We start from the raw sequence: 18,497 nt of genomic DNA on the forward strand, positions 1-18,497 counted from the left end.
TATGTTTTCAAATGAAAATAATGGTTTTGGGAAAAATTCGACTGTGACTATTTCCGATTCATATATTGATTCGAATACAACTTGGGGAGCAACTGTTATATTTACTAAACTAATAGAAAATTACGATTTTAATAATTTTATTCATTTTTATACAGAAAATTGTTTTATAGGGGAAAAGGTCAGAGTTAAATTAAGTGATGGACTTAATGTTGTTTTTAGACGTGCATCAAATAGAAGACGGTAGAGAAAAGTAGTTTCTGTTTAAAAGTAAATCGAAATTGATTATATCATTTGGTATATGTTTTTAAAAGATAGCCATTATTTCATAATTTTTTCGAGGATGGTACTGGATAATGAGGATTAATCCATTCAAAGTAAATAATCAAAACTAGTAATTTATTTAAAACTTTTGAAGTCCATCGAATTAATTACAATATATTGTCCCAGAAACTAGATCATATTCAAGTAATTTAATAACTATGAGAGGCGCGAGATTTACATGATGGACAAGTCTATTGATTGCGTAAACACAACAATCAATGCAAATGAACAAATTCTTGAGCAGAGATCTAAATCCGAATAAAGAGTTGAAACGTCGATGCCAACCAGAGAGGAGTTAGATGGATTGCTTTTGAATCTTTTCCATGGAAAACCTAAAACTATGCAACCTTCAATTCCTAATTATTGCGGTTAATATGCTTACAACTGTAAAACTCCAAGGCAGAATCAATTTGTATGCGCAAACATTAATAGTCAATTTTTACTCATGATGGTTTACAAATATGAGAATGATACCGTTTATATTATTGATACTTATGCAAATTCATCAACTACAGATGTTATTGAACTAAAATCCGACCAGTGGACACCACTACCTACAATCATCCCTGAAAAACCAACCGCTCGTTGGGAACACGCAAAAAATGACAAAGTTTTAGCACTTATGCCAGTAGAAAGATCACGAACGTTCTTCCCTGCTATAGTCATTGCATGACCATGCGATCTTGTCAGTGATGGTAGCTCAGATCAAATTCGAGGTTATCAATTAGATGTCGGCGATGATGACCCCAGAATTATTCCAGAACAATTTGTTGTTAACTACCCAGAAAATTGGAAGATTTTATTAACCGGATAAAAAATAATTGAGGCGATCATGTATTGAGAGGAGTACCTTATTCAAATTTCATGTAAACTACTCAATTTGGCGGATATGTCGTATTTGCATTTCTAATTGCATTTTTTGAATTTTGAAAAATAAGTTTTTACTAAATTTAAACAAACATCAGCATAATTAAACAATTCAAGTTTAAACAAACATCGGCATAATTAAACAATTCAAGTTTAAACAAACATCGGCATAATTAAACAATTGTTTATACTTCTTTAATAATTTACACATATAATTGATTATTATGATCTTTTTTATGTCTTATTATGTTCAGTGATTTGAAGAGGATAAAATTAATAGAAATGAACTGTGAAAAACATGAATTGAATAAACAATAATGATTTTCCTTCTTTTTTATAAGTAAGTATTTCACCATTGTATACGCATATAAATAAACATGAAAGTATCAGCATATAAATAAGTAAATTTTATGTTGGGTCAGAAAGTTGATTAAATTTGATTCTAAAAAGTATATAATTCGACTTCTGTAAATTATTTCTAGTATACTGATAAGAGAAGTAGTAATGTATGGCTTTAATAAAGTCATTGCAAGAATTCAAAATTCCGTATTTAAATATGAAGCGTTTAGGTTCAATCTATTATATAAACAACATTTAAATCCTTCAGAAACTATTATTTGCTGAATAGGTGATTTTTCACCCAGCCGTAAGGGGCTCAACTTTTGAGAGTTTTACATGGCATTTGCCGGTAAATGCCATGTAATTTATTCTCAATTATTTCCAAGGGGTTGCCGGTGTATTTACCCTAAAATATTTGAGACAACTTTACATAGCATTTGCCGGCAAATGCCATGTAAAACTCTCAAAAGTGTGATCCTTATGGCTGGGTGAAAAATCACCCACGTTATGTTTCTATTTTTATTGGAAATAATAACAGATGAGAAGCAGAAATATATGGGCATATCATAAAATATCATATGAACCTATTGGTATGGTTTGTACAACTAGAATTCCAATGGAAATTCATATTTTGAGCCGCTCATTGAAGAAAAAAATCAAATCAAGAGATTCGACGATAATTATTGGGAGTTCTGATATTTTTGATGATGAAAACAAAATTACAAGAGACTGAGGAATGATTCGCATTGGAAATCTGATGATTTGATACTCCCACTTTTTGAATTGGTTTTGCAGAAATTTTCATGAATGTAAATCTTCCAATCCAACAAAATATTTTATATCCGCAGGCCAAAACGGGTCACCACCAGTTTGGAAGTAACCAGTCTGGTGGCTGGCCCTCAATAGATAAGCCGTCTGGCGCAATTCGGCACAAATTTACGAAAGCAGAAGATGAATTATTAAAATCGTTAGTAGAAAAATATGGTGAGGCGAACTGGGTAGTTGTTTCAGCTCAAATGAAAACTAGATCGCCGAGGCAATGCAGAGAACGTTACAAAAATTATTTATCTCCGAAAATACAAAACGGACCGTGGACTCCCGAAGAGGAAGCATTACTGGTAGAAAAAGTAAAAGAGTTTGGGCAGAGATGGGCGAATATTGCAGTTTTTTTTGAACCCAGATCCGATGTAAATGTGAAAAATCACTGGACAGCAATGGTTAACAGACAAATCAGAGAGCGAAATGCATTAGTTAAGAAATCATTGGTTGGTTTACTTCCTGAGGCAGCAAATATGTTAGTTTATCAACGACAAAATTTTGCTCATCTTCCAATACCTCAATATCAGCCAATGCAGCAAATCATTCCGCAAACTATGCTACAAGTTCAGCCTCAGCCAAAAATCGTACAGCAGCCTCCATCGCCTAAAAAAGAAGACTGTCCGATATTCAACCCTACAGAACAGCAGCAAGCTAATAGTAATGCTAATATGGAGTGGTTTGACCAGGATATACCTGATTGGTATCCTGAAAAAGAATCTCAGTCATTACACGAAAAAAACGATTTTGTCTGGGAATAATTATGTTAGATGTGTTTATTTTATTTAGAATGATAGATGTATGTAATAAATATGTTGTTATGATATATTAATATTGAAAACAAAGAGTTATTTTTAAAATAAAAATTATTTAATTAGTATTTTAAGCAATATAAGAGATATTTATGCAAGAGAGTAAAAAATAATGTAATGCTGAATCATACTTGGATCTAAGTTGGACAAATTGCAAAATATCTTTTGCATCAATCAATTCATAAGCTATATTATGTAACAATACAATGTAATTTCACTTAGAAAATGTTATTCTGTTAAACATCTCATAAATTTATGAGATCATAATCACTCATCTCTAAAAATCTGTGTATATACATAAAAAGAGTTAACCCTGTGTATTTTTGTGCAAAATGATGTATAATCATAGAAGATTAAACGGAAAAAGTGAACAAATATTATTGAACTGCATAAATAAAATCGTTAATTCTATTTGGACTGGTGTAATCTCTTAGTGCTACTTGAAAACTTTAAAATCTTTTGAAAATCTTTCCATAAAAAGTATATTTAATTTCGAATATTTATTGGATATATAGATATTCTTTGACATTATTAAAAAAAGATGATAACTTTTTTTGTTTTATTTTTTATTATTAAAGGGAGTATGTTTTTTTGATGTTTGTTTTTTTAAAATAAATAAGACTTTTTAGATCTTGTCGTAAGAGGAATTAGCAATAGAAGCACCCTTACCGCAAGTGAAGATGAATACACAAGCAGCGGTGACGCAGTTGAAGAACTCTGCCCAGAATGCAGCGTTCGGGAATGCTACTTCTCCCTTTGCGAAGAAGTTGTAAGCAACCATTACGAAGACGTATAAGAATACGCCAAGGAATACAATGAGCAAGAAGACAGCGCCGCCAGTTGTTGTTCCTGGGAACTTAGTACCAATTGGGCAGCCGAGGCGGGATTCTGTCTCGAGGATGATCTTGTACGAGCTTCCGAACATCTTAGAGACTGGATGCCAGTACATCTCTCCGGCTGGAACTGATGTGTTGCACCAGAAGTGGAGCCATGTCTCGTAGTTGCCCAAGCCACCGTCGTACTCTACGTGGAAGCCCTTAGAAGCATCGGATGGATCGTTGATGGCGTACTCGAGGCCGTATCTAGCATCACCAGCTTCGAAGCAGACATTCTCATTTGACTCGTCTGAGAAGCAGAGCCATGAGTGAGCCTCTGTAGCGTTTGTGAGCTTGTTGCAGTTGTATCCCTTAGGGCACTTGGTGAGTTTGACAGCGGAGAAGAAGATTCTGACCTTGGAGAAGGTGTCGGAGTTACCGATGTAGACAATCTGGTCGTGTGATGGAATGTCGTTGAGGTTGATCTTGTACTGTGTCTCGTTAATCTTCTCTGACTTCCATGTCTTGTTGTATGCAATTGGATCTGGCTTTGGTGTGATCCTCTTTGGAATCATTGGCTGGACAAACTTGGACCAGCAGGCAAGTTCTGTAATTGTGGTGTACTCAAACTCAGCGCCTTGTGTACCTTCGTGGTATGTGACAAATGGTTCAAGATTTGTAAGTGAAGTGATGTTATGGCCGATAGAGCATTTGAGTCTGATATCGACACCTGTTCCATAACCACCTTCGTATCTGAGCATGGCGAGGCCGTTGCCAGCATCAACCAACTGAACACCCATAGCGATATCACCAGCGTTGTGGCAGTATGTTGATCTCTTGATGTCATTGAGTTTCCAGCATGTCCACATGTTTGCTGTTGTGTTTGGTCCGTCAGTGCATGTGTTGCCTGCTGGGCACTGTGTCTTACGCCATGGTGTGTACTGTGTTGTTACATCGTTTGTGTCGCCTCTGATGACAAGAGTGCCTTCGCCGTTGTATGTCTCGTCTGTGACACGCTCGAGATCGATGTAGACGAAGTGAGTGCCGTTCTCAAAGAAGAGGTCGTTGTCTGGTCTTGGATTTGGTGTTGGTGTTGGGGTCTTGCCCTTCTTTGGAATCCTTGGTTCGGCTAATGGTTTTGGTGTTGGGGTTGCTGCACCGTCTGGACCGGAGTAGCATGCGTTCTTTGACTGTGCGTTGATCTTGAGAACGTTGCCGTCTTGCTTGGCGCGTGGATCAATCTTGAGATCGTTGGAAAGGAGAGATTTGTTGCATGTGATGTAGAGTTCTGTAGAACGGTGTAATGAGCCCTTGTATGTGACCTTGACACCATTGGTAACTGATCCGTCAATGAGGGTGGCTGTTGGAGCAACTTCTGGATCGAAGAGACCAAAGGCATCGCATGTGAACTCGGAACCAAGAGCGCCTGTATCTGGATCGCAAACCCAAACTGTGGCGAACTCATCACCATCACAGTGGTATGGATTGCCTGTTGTAGATGTTGGGCACTTGATGCCGGCGCATGGCTGGACCATGAGTGTCTTCTTCTGTGGTGGAAGTGGTGGAGAAATTGTGGAGTCTGTGATGACAATGCCTTCCTTGCCCTTGTTCATGTACTGGAGGTTGAGATCAATCTTGAACTCTTGGCCCTGTGAGTTATACTGTGACTGTGTAATGCGGCAGAATTCGCCAGATGGTGGAATTGGTTTTGGTATTTCCTTAAGGCAGATATCGTTGTTGTCAACAGATAACCAGAGTGTGGTGGCATCGAACTTTTCAGCAATAAGTGGCATCTCAACGTAGCCAGCTGGGTAGGATTGTTGGCATTCCCACTTGACCTGTGTCTGTCTGTCAACACCGTTGGCGTGGACTTCAAGTGTATGGACAAGGCCGTCTGTTTCGACGGTTGGAAGTTTGTAGTCTGGCTGTTCCTTCTCTTCACCGTATGTCCAGCATGTATCGATGGCTGAATTAGAGATATTGCATACCCAGGAGGATGAGTACTTAACGCCGGAGTCAGCTAACTTGGCATTGAATGGTGGGATGGAGTGGCCGCATGGTGTGTAGTAATGGAGGTACTTCTCACCATTGTAAAGGAAGTAGGAGCGGATACCAACTGGGCCATTGTTAAGTGTGGAGAAATCAACATCGATACCCATGTAGCTTGATGTGAAGTTATCAAGAATGGACTGGAACTTGCAGTCTGGGTCTTTCGGTGGCTCTGGTGGGATGTCTGATCTGTCTTGTGCGCAGCCCTCAGCATGTGACCATTCGATGAAGATCATGTGGCGGGATCCTGTATCATGGGTTGTTACGGTTGGTTCTACATCGCCTGTTTGAGACTTGTCGCAGCGTAAGGAGTGGGCAACATCGAAGAGCTGGTAGTCGTTCTCGGCTTCTTTAGCTGGTTGGCCATCAGCATAATAAATAAGTCCTTGATCGAGATTGGAAGTATTCTCGACGTTATAATCAAAATCTGTGGAATAAGCAATATTATAGCATTGTTTTGTAGTTGGATTGAAAGCAACAGCACGTAAATCAATATCATGATGGCATTGCTCTGGAATTTGATCCTTTGCAAGTGGTTTTCTTGGGCTAATATAATATTCCCATTCTTTGACTGTTGTCTTGATAACCTTGTGGTTTTCGAAAAGAGATTGGAAGTTCCAATACTTTGTGCCAATCTGGACACTGCAATCACCTTTATCGGTATTCATACCCGCAATTTTATTGTTGCGGATAGGTTTGAAAGCGATATTCTTCCGAATTGCTAATAAAGGAAGCATAAGTGAATTATTAAAAGTGACGAAGCCTTGCAGTTCAAATAAACCTCTCAAATCTTATAATAAACCGCCGGATACCAATCATTAAAAAACATGGTTTTTGGTTGATAATTTTGTTCTTCTCTCTGTTTTTAATATAAAGGAGACATAAAATGATCCCATCGATAAAATCATATTATTTTCTTTCGGCTATACAATTTCCGAAAATGCGTGATCGCCATTTTTTCAGATTTGGGGAAAAACTTGAGACAATAATTCTCTTTCCAGATGTTTTTGGAGTATGAAACGCTTGGTGGCAAATGACAATTTTTTACATCGGGAAATAACCAACACCTATTTATTGAGAAATTGGGATAAAATTGGGAGATATATTAAGCGTAGAGTATATGGTTTAAGTGATGACCGTATCTTATGAAATAATGATTGATATGAAAATAAAACTAAGCAAGACGAATTAGGAACTTCTTAATAACATCCCGACTGGATGTGTGTATAGCACTTATGTTTATTTTAAATCTAATGAATTTGATAACAATCATATTTTAAAAATACCCAGATTTTCCTTACTTTTACCACCCCTCTAAAGCTGGGGACACCGCCTATCGTTGGGAGTAGCTATTAAATAGAACCACCAAGGGTATTTTTCGAACTGCCGGTGTAGTGGAAACATCCGACATAATGATTTATTATGCCAAGGTTTGATTCCCATTAAGCCAATTTTTTTCTTTTTTGGATCATGAATTTTTTTTGGGTCACTATAAGATTTGTTTCATGTTCTAAATCTGCTGCATATGTAATCTATTTTTATTTACATATTTTTTAAAAATCTATTGGATTGCCAAATTTGAATATATTTAAAATCATAAAAATCCAAAAAAACTATAAATATATGTTTTATGCATAGTGCCGATACTCAAATATCAGATTACTTAGATCCATGAATAATATCCGAATTTTTTTTCTTAAAATTAAACTTCAAAACTTCTTGCAATCTTATTCTTCATCAATTGTAAATTTTTAAAACCATTTTTTAAAATAATTTTGCGTAAATTTTATTCTCATGTTGTTTTAATCGAAAATTGATACATTTTCAAAAAAATAATATTGACTTATGAAATTCATTTTTAAGGTGAAATAGTATTGTTTTTATTAAAGTATATGAATAATATATAAAAAATTAATGAATAATATAAGCAGATTTTTAGTTTACAAAACAAATATGAGCAATGCAATTTCAAACTTTTGCTGGCAATTTCGATATTGCTCAAGTTTGTAGTATTTGTGATACCTATAACATCGGCTTAATCAAAATTCGATTTTTCTTATGAGTTATTGAGAAAATTTGATTGCAATGAGAAGGATTTCGACGTTTTTGATAAACTAAGAGCTGAGCTTTAGGGGTTCAGTTCATTTATGGCTGTAGTTTGATGCGTAGATCTCTTTTTTATTGTAAATTCTTTCAGCATGGAGATCGAGAATGAATCTTTTGAGAACTTTATGAGTTTTTACACCCGTAAAGAGGTCCTTCGAGGAAAGATAGTCCAGACTACATGAAGATGTGGGTTAACCAAAAAAATCCGATGGTTTCCCCATATTCATGTAGATCTTCGAAAAAATGAGCACCAAAAAAGCCAAAAAAATAGGCTTTTTATTGGATTTGTACACTAGATCAATAATCTATTTAGGATCTGACACTCTTTTTAGCCAGAGATATGAGGTCCTTTTTAGGAAAACGATCTATTCATCCATAAAAAAAATGAATTATCGTTTTCCCCAGAAATTACATGGGGAGTGGTAAAAGTAAGGAAAATCTGGGTAGTTTTGTTTATTAGTATTTGCGAATAAAAATCATTCACCGGCCACAAGTCAATTGATTCATTAACAATTCTATATCTATTTCTAAGTTGAATCCACAAATTGATTACCTGACTACTTACTATATATAAGAAGCAATGTGTATGGATTAAAACAATATGGTGATAGTGGTAAACTTATGTTATGCATTTTTCCTTCTAAAAGTTCAAAATTTATTTTAAGATTACATTACGCATGAATATATAAATGAAATTTCTTTGTATGATACTTTAAAAAATGAATTTACATATAATATTCCCTTGCTGAAGTCAAATTACCTCTCAGAATCACCACAAAGAAGTAAATATATTCTTTCTGAATAAAAAAAGTGACAAAATGTTAGTATTCTGTTTCTTTTATGCTTTCGTATCATCAAAAAGGCTTTTACAGCAAAATTTCGAACTTGATAGGAATCAAGTTTTAAAATCCGTGCAAAGTAAAATCGAAAAATTTGAAATTCCTTACTTTGTTAGAATAATTGGTGCGAAATGCTTCATTAATTCAACAACTACACTCACAACAGTAGATTTTGCAAATGCAATTAGTCTTCTTCGCATTTCTAGCTCAGCGTTTGAAAACTGTGAAAAATTAGTTGATATTGATTTGAGTAATTGTATCAATCTGTGGACAATAGAAGAAGACGCTTTTGCGAAAACAGGATTAAAGACACTTCGCCTTCCAAATTACATTACAACATTAGGAGATCGTGCATTTCTAAGTACAAGACTTGTTCAGATAAACATACCAAATGGATTAGTCTCTATTGGTATTGCATGTTTCAAGGATTCACCAATTACTTTTGTAAATATCTCCAAATCTTCAAGTTTAGCTGTAATTCAACCAGAATCTTTCATGAACACTGCAATTACTTCATTTTTCATACCCTCTGGATTAGCATTGATCAGTACATTGGCATTTAAGAATACACATGTCATTAATTTTACGATTGATCCAAGAAATAGATTTGTTACATACGAAACAGTATTTTACAACAAGAATCATTCAAAAGTTCTTGCATCTCCACCTACTATTGTCGGAAAACTCGTTCTTCCTGATACAATTACTGAAATTTCAGAATCATGTTTCGAATACTGCGATGTACAAGAAATTTCATTCACAAATGTTACTATTATAGGTCCAAGAGCATTCTACTACTCATCCATTAAGAATATTGTCATTCCTGAGACAGTTAAAATTATTGGACATTCAGCATTCGAAAATTGCAAGAATTTAATGACTCTAAAGATACTAAACTCTGATCTTGTGATCGGATTGAATGCTTTCAGGCACACAAACCTTGTTTGCGACGTTATGATCCCTGTTCCTCTTATTCCTAATGCTATTGAGCAAGGAGTGTCAGAAAAATCATTTAATGAATGCAGTAATATAGCTAAGAAATAAATATTTGTATGTATTTCTGTTTATGTTTATTTTTCAATAAAAATTATTTTTATTTACCTATTTAAACCTAACACACTTATTTGTTTGTTCGTAAATATCATTGTGTTAATGAGTAATTTGATAAGTAAAGCTTTAATTTTGAAATTTTACAAAATCAATAATTTAAGTTAATCATAACATATCAGATTCATTAATTCGTAACTAAAAAGATTGAGATGTAAATAAATTAAGAAATACAAACAATTTATAAAAAATATACAATAAAACATACAATATTAATAAGTTAATCCAGTTGATATACTGGATACTCTAGTTGTACTATATGATCTCCACATTTCAATTGATCAAAAATGTTTTGGAGAGTAAAATTATTATATTTTGCAAATGTGTTTGGTTTTGCTGCCAAGAAATCAATTGACTTATTGTTTATTTGATCTTTGTTGCATCCATCATATGTAAAATATGATGCAGTTGTGTAATTTGATTTATTACTGTTAATTTTTGTTGAACTAGCAATATAAAGGATATTTTCTTGGAGTATTCCTCTTTGAAAGAATTCCATATGGTGTTCATCAGGAATTACATTATCATTAATTAAAAGTATTGATTTTCCTTTTGAAAAGGATAAAAATGAATCAATTGAAGTAAAATTATTCTTGTCTGATACATTACTAATAACATTGATGCTCATATTCATTGAAAACTTCGAATTCAATGAATTAAATTTGGAAATAATTTGATTTACATTAGAAGAATCATTTTTGGACTGAATTATGCCGATACTCAATTGGATCTCGTTTTTCTGCTGGTCTTGGAATTCTTTTATTCTCTGATAAACTTCTTGAATTCCTGTTTTCAAATCTATATTCTGTTTCCAGTATTTATTATGCCATGATGAATTCATATTTGGATTATGTCTTATTTGTGACTTCGCTCTTCTTTGAGGAAAATCAAATTTACAATCAGGAATTACTTGCGTAATTACGGAAGTAATGTTACGAATTGAAATCCATGAACCATCAGACATGTCTGTAATCATCTCTGCTTCATCAAAATGCTCCATTAATTTTATTAAATTCTGGCCAACGTCATTTACATGCAAAAACTGTCTAATTTCTGTTCCATCCGTTAGCGGTTTAACAACTTTATTACTAATACACTGATATATGAAATCAGGAACAACATGAGTCTTGGAACCAGGAAATTCAAAACCATAAACGTTCCAAAGACGGAAAATGCGGCCATACTGTGGATATGAAAGTGTTATATTCTCTCCATGTAGCTTTGTTAAGCCATAGGAGCTGTTATCAGCTGATAAAGAGCTTGATGCAAATGCAAATTTGATTTTCTTGGTAATAAGCCAATCGAATACGTTATTCATCATGTTTTCATTAGATTTATAGATATAGTTTTGATTGTCTTCTCTTTGGAGATATTTTGCACCTCCAACTTCAAAAGATAGGAAGAATGCAAATTTAATATGTACATCGTTAAATATATCTAAAGACCCTTTAATCCTGAGATCTCTATGATTTCTTGATAGGATATGAAGTACTTTATATCCTTGTTTTTGTAATTGCTCGAGCAAAACATTTCCGATCAATCCTCCTGATCCTAACAATAAAATGTATTCATCTGCATTTTTATGATTTAGAAGATCAAATCCAAATGGAATCAAATTTTCAAAATTTGAAGGACATTTAGGGCATGATGATTGATCATTAGTAGTTAAATTGACATATGAAGAATTTCTTGGATGAATTGGAGAGTTTTGAGCTAAAATACTGATTTGTTTTTGTAGATTTCGTCCGTTAATAGCAGTTACTCCAATAATGACCATAAATATGGATAGAAAAAGATCTAAAAGAATAGTTATCCATTCAATTTTTCTAAAATTCACCCGATATGGTTTCATCAAAAATAATGAAAAAATAAAAATCTATTTATTTGATGTTATTTCGATTGTACAAAGAATCTTTATGAAATTCATCGTGATTACGATGGTTTTGGGGAGTTTGTGGCAATTTTATAATTTAGACGCTGTTGCATTCAAATAATCTTAATTTTTGAATTGATTCGGATAAAATAATGAAAATAAAATCATAGCCTGATTATCAAATATAATCATTTCAACGGTATAGTTTGGATGAGTTATTATTGAATTTGGAATCTCAACGTTTTATAGTAAATGCTGATCAAGCCGAAAAATATCAGTTAGATTTGCTAATCTCCTAAAGAATTGTGTAAAAATCAGGACTAATGATGATGTAAATGAAGTTGGTTACCGAAATAGCTGCAAATTCCAATTCAGAAATGTAGAACCCTTTCAAATGCAACATTAATCCTTTCTTGATTAATGATCTGATTCATTTAAATCATATTTTAATTTTTGCGATCATGCATAAACTCGAATCTTTTGAAAGAAAGTGATAGTTTTATCAAAAGTGCTATCGGCCTAAAAATTGAAATTGCATATTTTAATAGTTTAAATAATACTGAACATAAGTTACGTCAACATGAAAATAAAACAAAAAGCGAAGTTTTACTTTTATGGCAGCAATTCCCGAAAACGTCGCTAAATATTTGACACCAGGCAGCACAGATCTTAATGCCGCCGACGATAGAAATGAGACACCACTCTCAAGAGCTGTCGTTGCCAAAGATGTTGAAGCAGTTAAATATCTCGTTGCAAATAAGGTAGACGTTAACAAATGTGTTAAGAAGGGTGAAGTAACACCTGTCTTACTTGCTGCACGCTCTCAATCCCTCGAAATTGTCAAATTATTGGTCGACGCCGGTGTCGATGTCAATAAGAAAACAAAGAGAGGCGAGAGCCCACTTCACGCTGCAGCTAAGGTTGGCCCAGTCAGTGTAATTCAATATCTTCTCGAACACAAGGCAGATGTTAATGCACATAACGATAGTTTTTGGACACCAATCTCCATTGCTTCTAAATTCTTGGATGTAGAAGCAATCAAGGTTTTCTTAGCCAATGGTGCCGATGCAAAACTCAAGGATATGAAAGAGAACTCATGCATTTTCTTGGCCGCATCAAAGGGCAAATACGACATCATGAAGTATTTAATCGATCAAGGTCTCGAAGTTAACTACAAGAAGGCTAACCTCGATGGCCAGACACTCCTTCACCTTGCTGCTGAAGGTGGTAACACACAATGTGTTGAACTTTGCCTTGCTAATGGCTCAGATCTCACAAAGAAGGATATGTTCAACAACACACCACTTGATAACGCTTGCTGGGCTGGAGATCTCAACATGATCAAGTTCCTTGTCGGAAAAGGTGCCAAACCAATCTCCGCTAACAAGTCCAAGAACACAATCTTAAACCTCTACTTAATGTCCGAGAAGGAACCAACAGTTGAAGGCATCAAGTACATCATTGGACTTGGTGTTAACGTCAACGAACCAAATATCCATGGAAATACTGCTCTTAGCATTGCTACAAGCAAGGACTGGAAGGAAGCAGAAAAATACCTTAAATCTATCAATGCCAAGGCCGGTACGCCACTTTAAGCAAGCCGCGGTGTTTTATCCATTAAAAACTCATTTTATATCCTATATACTCGATAATATATTAATAATTTATCAAACAATATTGAAATTTTTTATTATTTTGAGTAATGTTGAAATTAGGAATATCAATTTTCAATCATTATAACATGAATCTTCCAAAGATTCATGTAGCAATGAATAACAAGAAATTAAATCATCTTGAAATGAAAAAATTAAAGAAATGAAGAATTTCCGTTATGAATTACTTCAAATCTAGAACTAATAAAGTTACTATCACCTTTTGGTTGAAGTATTAGCTCGAATAAACTTAAATAGGATCCAAAATTGAAGAAACAGAAAGTGGGAAGCCATAATTATCCCATGTTGTACCAGTTGAAGAAATTAATGGTGTTGGTTTTGGAATTTCTTCATTAATATCTTCAACATGATCAATATCAACCATAATTCCTGATTTTGGCCCTGCTTTCTTAAGATTTTTGTCTGTTTGTACATTCAAATTAGTTACGGTGATATGTTCTGTTGGCGCCCATTGAATTTGTTTTGGTTTTGTCATTTGTATCTGAGATTTGTATTTTTCGGTATTAAAACGAGGACTTTTTGGTGTGACAGTTGGTTGGTAAAATCGCCTTGCTGATAGAGGTTCTTCAGGTTTGCATATTGCATAAGGTGTTGGTTCTACTGAGTCAGTAATTATATAATTATCAACGCAGACTACACTACCTTTTCTATCCATTATTGTTGAAACTGTACGCCTATTTTCATTTAAAACTGGATTCTTTCTATTCTTTGTGCTGGACGTTCTAGGACGTTTTCTATGTAAAGAAATAGAGTTAAGTGATGATATCACTTCGAGATTTTCTGCTTGAGGAGCATCATTTCGGTCAACAAGATAGCAATTTGCTGCTAACGTTAATTTCCATTTTTCAGTTTCTTCTTTTCTAATACTATCTCTTACTTTTCGCTCTGCCTTAGGTCTATGTGATGTTGAATTTTCATATAATCTTGTAAAAACATCACACATTCCTATAAAATAAAAAAAAGTCCTAAAATCTGTCACTTTTCGAAATTTGTCACTTTTAGATGTAAAAAAACAATGAAAAAAAAATTATATCCGGAGAAACAAACAAAAACAACAAAATTTACTTAGATATCTTCCAATTTTGAGAATTCTTCTAATGCTTCTGATAATGATTTCGGTTTGAACTGCATAACTTCAATAAGTTCAAATTTGTATGGATAAGAATCGAAAAATGAATAAAAACTACCATTAAGTGGTATAATTCCTCGTGATTCTGGGCCAATTCTCTTTGAAAAGGCATGGGAAAGAAGAATTCCTCTTTCTATGGTTTCGCAATCATAAATCTGGATATTATTATTAGTAATGTTGAGTTCATGGCTATTTGGACTATAATTCATGCGGATTCCTGTATTATTGTTAAAGATATTCTGTTTAATTATTGAATTTGACCTTGATTCAATGGAATCAAAACTTCTTGCAACAGGATTGATATCTTTAGAGAACTGTTGAAGGAGATTAATATCAAATATCTTAAATGGATCAAGTAATACGATAATTCTGATCTTATTCAATTGCAAAACAGCAAGAGGATGTATTTTATCGTTATAGAAGATTGGTGGTGTGAATATTTCTATTGATTTGTCCGGTCCCATAATAAATCCGATTGTCCAGCGAAGAACGTCTTCTCTCTTTTTAGTTTTGAAGGGGAAGAACATTTCGAACTTGTGGAATACAAGCATTGAAAGAATTCGTGCTATTTGTGGTTCAATTCCATGCATTGTGATGATTTTATCTCTCCAAGTGAAAATAACTGATTCAATGAATGGATATTTCTTCATTGTCTCTCGTATTTGTTCATCTTGGACACTCTGCTTGGAATTCAAATGTGTTTGTGATGGAACAAATGAATCCCACAATAATTCAAAGACTGGATCTTTCCAGTTGATGATTTTGATAATATGTGGCATTGTAGTTTGTAATCTACTGATCCACTCCTTCGAAACTGATTTATTATCATTTTCTAAAGTTAATGGGCCAGCAACGTAATTAAGCATCAATAAGCATGTCTTTAAGATCTGATTCAGAAGTATACGCTTGGTGCCTGTTGTTGATTTGATAGATACGTTAAAGAATATGCCATTTCCTATTTCAAGAAGTCCAATTTCGCGTTTACCTGTAAAAATATAGTCACACGGATTGTCTGGGTTAAAACGATTTGCAAAGAAAACAAATGTTGATGAAATACCTGTCTCTAGATCGCGATTATTAATATCTTCTTGTGTTTTGCATTCTGGATAATAATAAAACACTTTAACAGTCTCTCCTTCTTCTGGTAACTCACTTGAAAAGACAAAAAAGCTTGAAAGAGGCGAGGATTGATCTAATTCAGACATTTCAGGAGAAAATCAAAAAAAAATTTGGCAAATGACTGAATTGTCTGTCAACTATCAAATGGATAACGCCTTGCATATTTTGTGGGAAAGAATCAGGGAGATATCTAAATCAAAAGATTTACCCACTGAGTCTCGAGATCTTGAAATTTTAAGATTAATGGATCTGCAAAATGATTTGGATCTTGAAATCCAAAAGGAACATGAAAAGAAATTAAACAACCTAATACAATCATTAGACCTTGAAGAAATTAACGCTATTCCGATAATGCAAACCGGATTACAAGCCCATATCGATTTCAAGGTTAACAACAGAAAAGGAGCAAGAGCAATTTCGTTAAAAGTTAAGGATGTTATGGAAAATCAAGCAAGTTTCCCTGGATACGGAACGATCAAGAAAATAACCCCTCAAACGGCTAAGGATATTGCTGACATGCAAAGTAGAAGAAAGGAAATGCTTAACGAGCTCGTTTTAATTGAAAGAAAGGCAGAAAAATCTCCAGAAGATATAGAACGTAAAAATCAAATAATGGAAACCTTAAAAATGCAACAGGAAAGAATCAAAGGCGTATAAAACAATACAAACAATTTATAAACAAAACAAAACAAAAAAATTACAAAAAATATTTCCAAATAACTACATTAAAACTTGGTTATCTAATGTAGTTACTTGATATATTAGTTTTCGATTCACTATTGGGGAAGAGTTTCCATACCATTAATGGATCTTTTGGAGATGCCAAAGCAACCATACTTTTATCATGGGAAATCGCTGCATAAATCACTCTATCATGGAAAACGTTAATAGATGATATATTCTTCATATTTGAAACGCTCCAAAGCGAAATTGCGCAACTACTGAAGCCATGAGTTACTAAAAGCTCATTATACTTGCAATTCCAGAATATATTGCATACTTGCGAACCGATATCGGCGGAATTGATCGTTTTTCCGTTATTTATATCAAATATTCTTATCTTTCGATCATTTAGGCCTCCGCCGACCGCCATCAAGTTCTGATTTTCGTAGTTCCAGTCTAGAGCGCGTACAAGTGACTTTCCTTCATTGTATTCGCAAAAAGGAGTGTTTAAATTCCGAATATCCCAAATTTTTACGCCAGGGTTTTCTGCTGTTGTACATATTTGATTTCCGCTCGGATTAAACTTTGTTCTTACTGATGATACTTCATCAATTTTTTTTAAAATAATTTTTTGTGAATCTCGACTATCTATCAGTGAAAAAGTGCCGTCAGAGTTGGCCGTAGATATAAGTCCTTTGCATTCATCAACGGCGTTGATAAAGCATCTGCTGATGTTCAAAGTATATAAAAATTTATTATTTTCGATATCTCCTATTGATATTTTCCCGTTTGCTGTACCGATTATAAGCTGGTTTCCATCTGAATTAAACTTCAAACTTCGGCAGTTATGAATTTTATAGAAACATTTCAGAGATTGCTTGGAATCAAGTGAAAACAGGAATGGCTGTAAGCCACTTGTCATTCCAATGATATTTGTAGGTGATAAATCTAAAGGAAATTGATAAAAATCTGCTGGGATATTTTCAACTTGTAAATAAATAAAAGGAGACTCAGGAATATCTTTTCTTATTTGTACTTTATGAAGAGGACTTGCTAATATTGTTGGGGATTGCATAGGCGACTTTGGAATTATTTTTGAATTTCTAATTGGAGAATTTATATTTGGAGATTTAATTTTTGGAGATAATCTATCTGTGTATGGGTTTTTACTTGGTGAAAGCGGCATTCCAATAAGCCGCTTTATGAAATTCATCAATAACAAATTTTAAACGTTCACAAATTGTATAATTCAAAAATCAATGAAAATTTTGGTAAATTCAAAATATGTCACTTTTTAGATTTTGATGAGAAAAATTCATCATATCTCATCCAATACTGAATTACAGTATTCAGTACCAAAAACAAAAAACTCGGCGTATATTGAATATGTCTAGTCATCCATCAAAATGTAGAGAATCGAATTTCAACGCAGAAAAATGCAAGAAAGTACGATTGGACTGAATATTTTGGTAATACTGCCAAAGTTGATAAGACACGTATTAAAGAAGCATTCTCTGATGAAACAAGTTCTAACAATTATTACATTTTTATTTGTTTGTTTGAATCATGCAAAGAAAAAGGCGCAATTTACATCCAAAGATCTAACAATATTTGCACATTACTTGAAGATTCTGTATTTAACAACTGTAAATCTTCAAGTGGTGGATCTGTCAACTATCTCTGCTATGAAGGACAGATTGTTCAACAACGAACATGCTATTATCAATCAATAGCAGAATACAATGATATGGCATTTCATCAACTGGGTGCATATTCAGATTCCATGAAAAACTACGTTTATGATGTTTCTGTTTCAAACTGCGGAGAAAGTGAATCAAAAGGGCTTGTTATATTTAGTGTTTTTGAAGGAGATATACGTATTTCGAATATAAATAGCACAAACAACAAATGCAATCAATATTCATCAATTTTTAGTATCCTTCAAGGAGGTTCAGGTACTTGTAATTTC

At 33.8% G+C, this 18,497-nt stretch overlaps 10 protein-coding genes across 10 annotated transcripts; 5 read left to right on the forward strand and 5 right to left on the reverse strand.

Annotated features, from left to right (window-relative positions):
* Positions 1-769: 769 nt before the first annotated feature.
* TVAGG3_0261340 (uncharacterized protein) lies at positions 770-994 on the forward strand (the record flags this gene model as incomplete). Its single annotated transcript, XM_051228343.1, has 1 exon — positions 770-994. One exon carries the CDS (start codon positions 770-772, stop codon positions 992-994), a length of 225 nt encoding a protein of 74 aa, XP_051098073.1.
* Positions 995-2,014: 1,020 nt separating this feature from the next.
* On the forward strand, positions 2,015-3,376 carry TVAGG3_0261350 (RNA polymerase II transcription regulator recruiting protein; the record flags this gene model as incomplete). Its single annotated transcript, XM_001326318.1, has 1 exon — positions 2,331-3,104. The coding sequence occupies one exon, from the start codon at positions 2,331-2,333 to the stop codon at positions 3,102-3,104; it is 774 nt and encodes a 257-aa protein (XP_001326353.1).
* Positions 3,377-3,708: 332 nt separating this feature from the next.
* TVAGG3_0261360 (mannose-6-phosphate receptor family member family) lies at positions 3,709-6,757 on the reverse strand (the record flags this gene model as incomplete). Its single annotated transcript, XM_001326319.2, has 1 exon — positions 3,781-6,756. One exon carries the CDS (start codon positions 6,754-6,756, stop codon positions 3,781-3,783), a length of 2,976 nt encoding a protein of 991 aa, XP_001326354.1.
* A 2,186-nt stretch (positions 6,758-8,943) lies between these two features.
* TVAGG3_0261370 (ribonuclease inhibitor domain-containing protein) lies at positions 8,944-10,066 on the forward strand (the record flags this gene model as incomplete). The annotated part of the gene is made up of 1 exon (XM_001326320.1): positions 8,944-10,008. The coding sequence occupies one exon, from the start codon at positions 8,944-8,946 to the stop codon at positions 10,006-10,008; it is 1,065 nt and encodes a 354-aa protein (XP_001326355.1).
* Positions 10,067-10,142: 76 nt separating this feature from the next.
* Positions 10,143-12,408, reverse strand: TVAGG3_0261380 (NAD dependent epimerase/dehydratase family; the record flags this gene model as incomplete). The annotated part of the gene is made up of 1 exon (XM_001326321.1): positions 10,292-11,848. The coding sequence occupies one exon, from the start codon at positions 11,846-11,848 to the stop codon at positions 10,292-10,294; it is 1,557 nt and encodes a 518-aa protein (XP_001326356.1).
* Positions 12,409-12,543: 135 nt separating this feature from the next.
* On the forward strand, positions 12,544-13,583 carry TVAGG3_0261390 (spectrin binding; the record flags this gene model as incomplete). The annotated part of the gene is made up of 1 exon (XM_001326322.2): positions 12,559-13,539. One exon carries the CDS (start codon positions 12,559-12,561, stop codon positions 13,537-13,539), a length of 981 nt encoding a protein of 326 aa, XP_001326357.1.
* Positions 13,584-13,846: 263 nt separating this feature from the next.
* On the reverse strand, positions 13,847-14,560 carry TVAGG3_0261400 (uncharacterized protein; the record flags this gene model as incomplete). The annotated part of the gene is made up of 1 exon (XM_001326323.1): positions 13,847-14,560. The coding sequence occupies one exon, from the start codon at positions 14,558-14,560 to the stop codon at positions 13,847-13,849; it is 714 nt and encodes a 237-aa protein (XP_001326358.1).
* A 122-nt stretch (positions 14,561-14,682) lies between these two features.
* On the reverse strand, positions 14,683-15,951 carry TVAGG3_0261410 (vacuolar fusion protein CCZ1 homolog-related family; the record flags this gene model as incomplete). Its single annotated transcript, XM_001326324.1, has 1 exon — positions 14,683-15,951. One exon carries the CDS (start codon positions 15,949-15,951, stop codon positions 14,683-14,685), a length of 1,269 nt encoding a protein of 422 aa, XP_001326359.1.
* Positions 15,952-15,982: 31 nt separating this feature from the next.
* On the forward strand, positions 15,983-16,522 carry TVAGG3_0261420 (uncharacterized protein; the record flags this gene model as incomplete). Its single annotated transcript, XM_001326325.1, has 1 exon — positions 15,983-16,522. One exon carries the CDS (start codon positions 15,983-15,985, stop codon positions 16,520-16,522), a length of 540 nt encoding a protein of 179 aa, XP_001326360.1.
* Positions 16,523-16,601: 79 nt separating this feature from the next.
* Positions 16,602-17,714, reverse strand: TVAGG3_0261430 (cell division cycle; the record flags this gene model as incomplete). The annotated part of the gene is made up of 1 exon (XM_001326326.1): positions 16,602-17,714. One exon carries the CDS (start codon positions 17,712-17,714, stop codon positions 16,602-16,604), a length of 1,113 nt encoding a protein of 370 aa, XP_001326361.1.
* Positions 17,715-18,497: the final 783 nt, after the last annotated feature.

This window comes from Trichomonas vaginalis, chromosome V (assembly GCF_026262505.1).
Source record: "Trichomonas vaginalis G3 chromosome V, whole genome shotgun sequence".
Classification (NCBI taxonomy): domain Eukaryota; phylum Parabasalia; order Trichomonadida; family Trichomonadidae; genus Trichomonas; species Trichomonas vaginalis.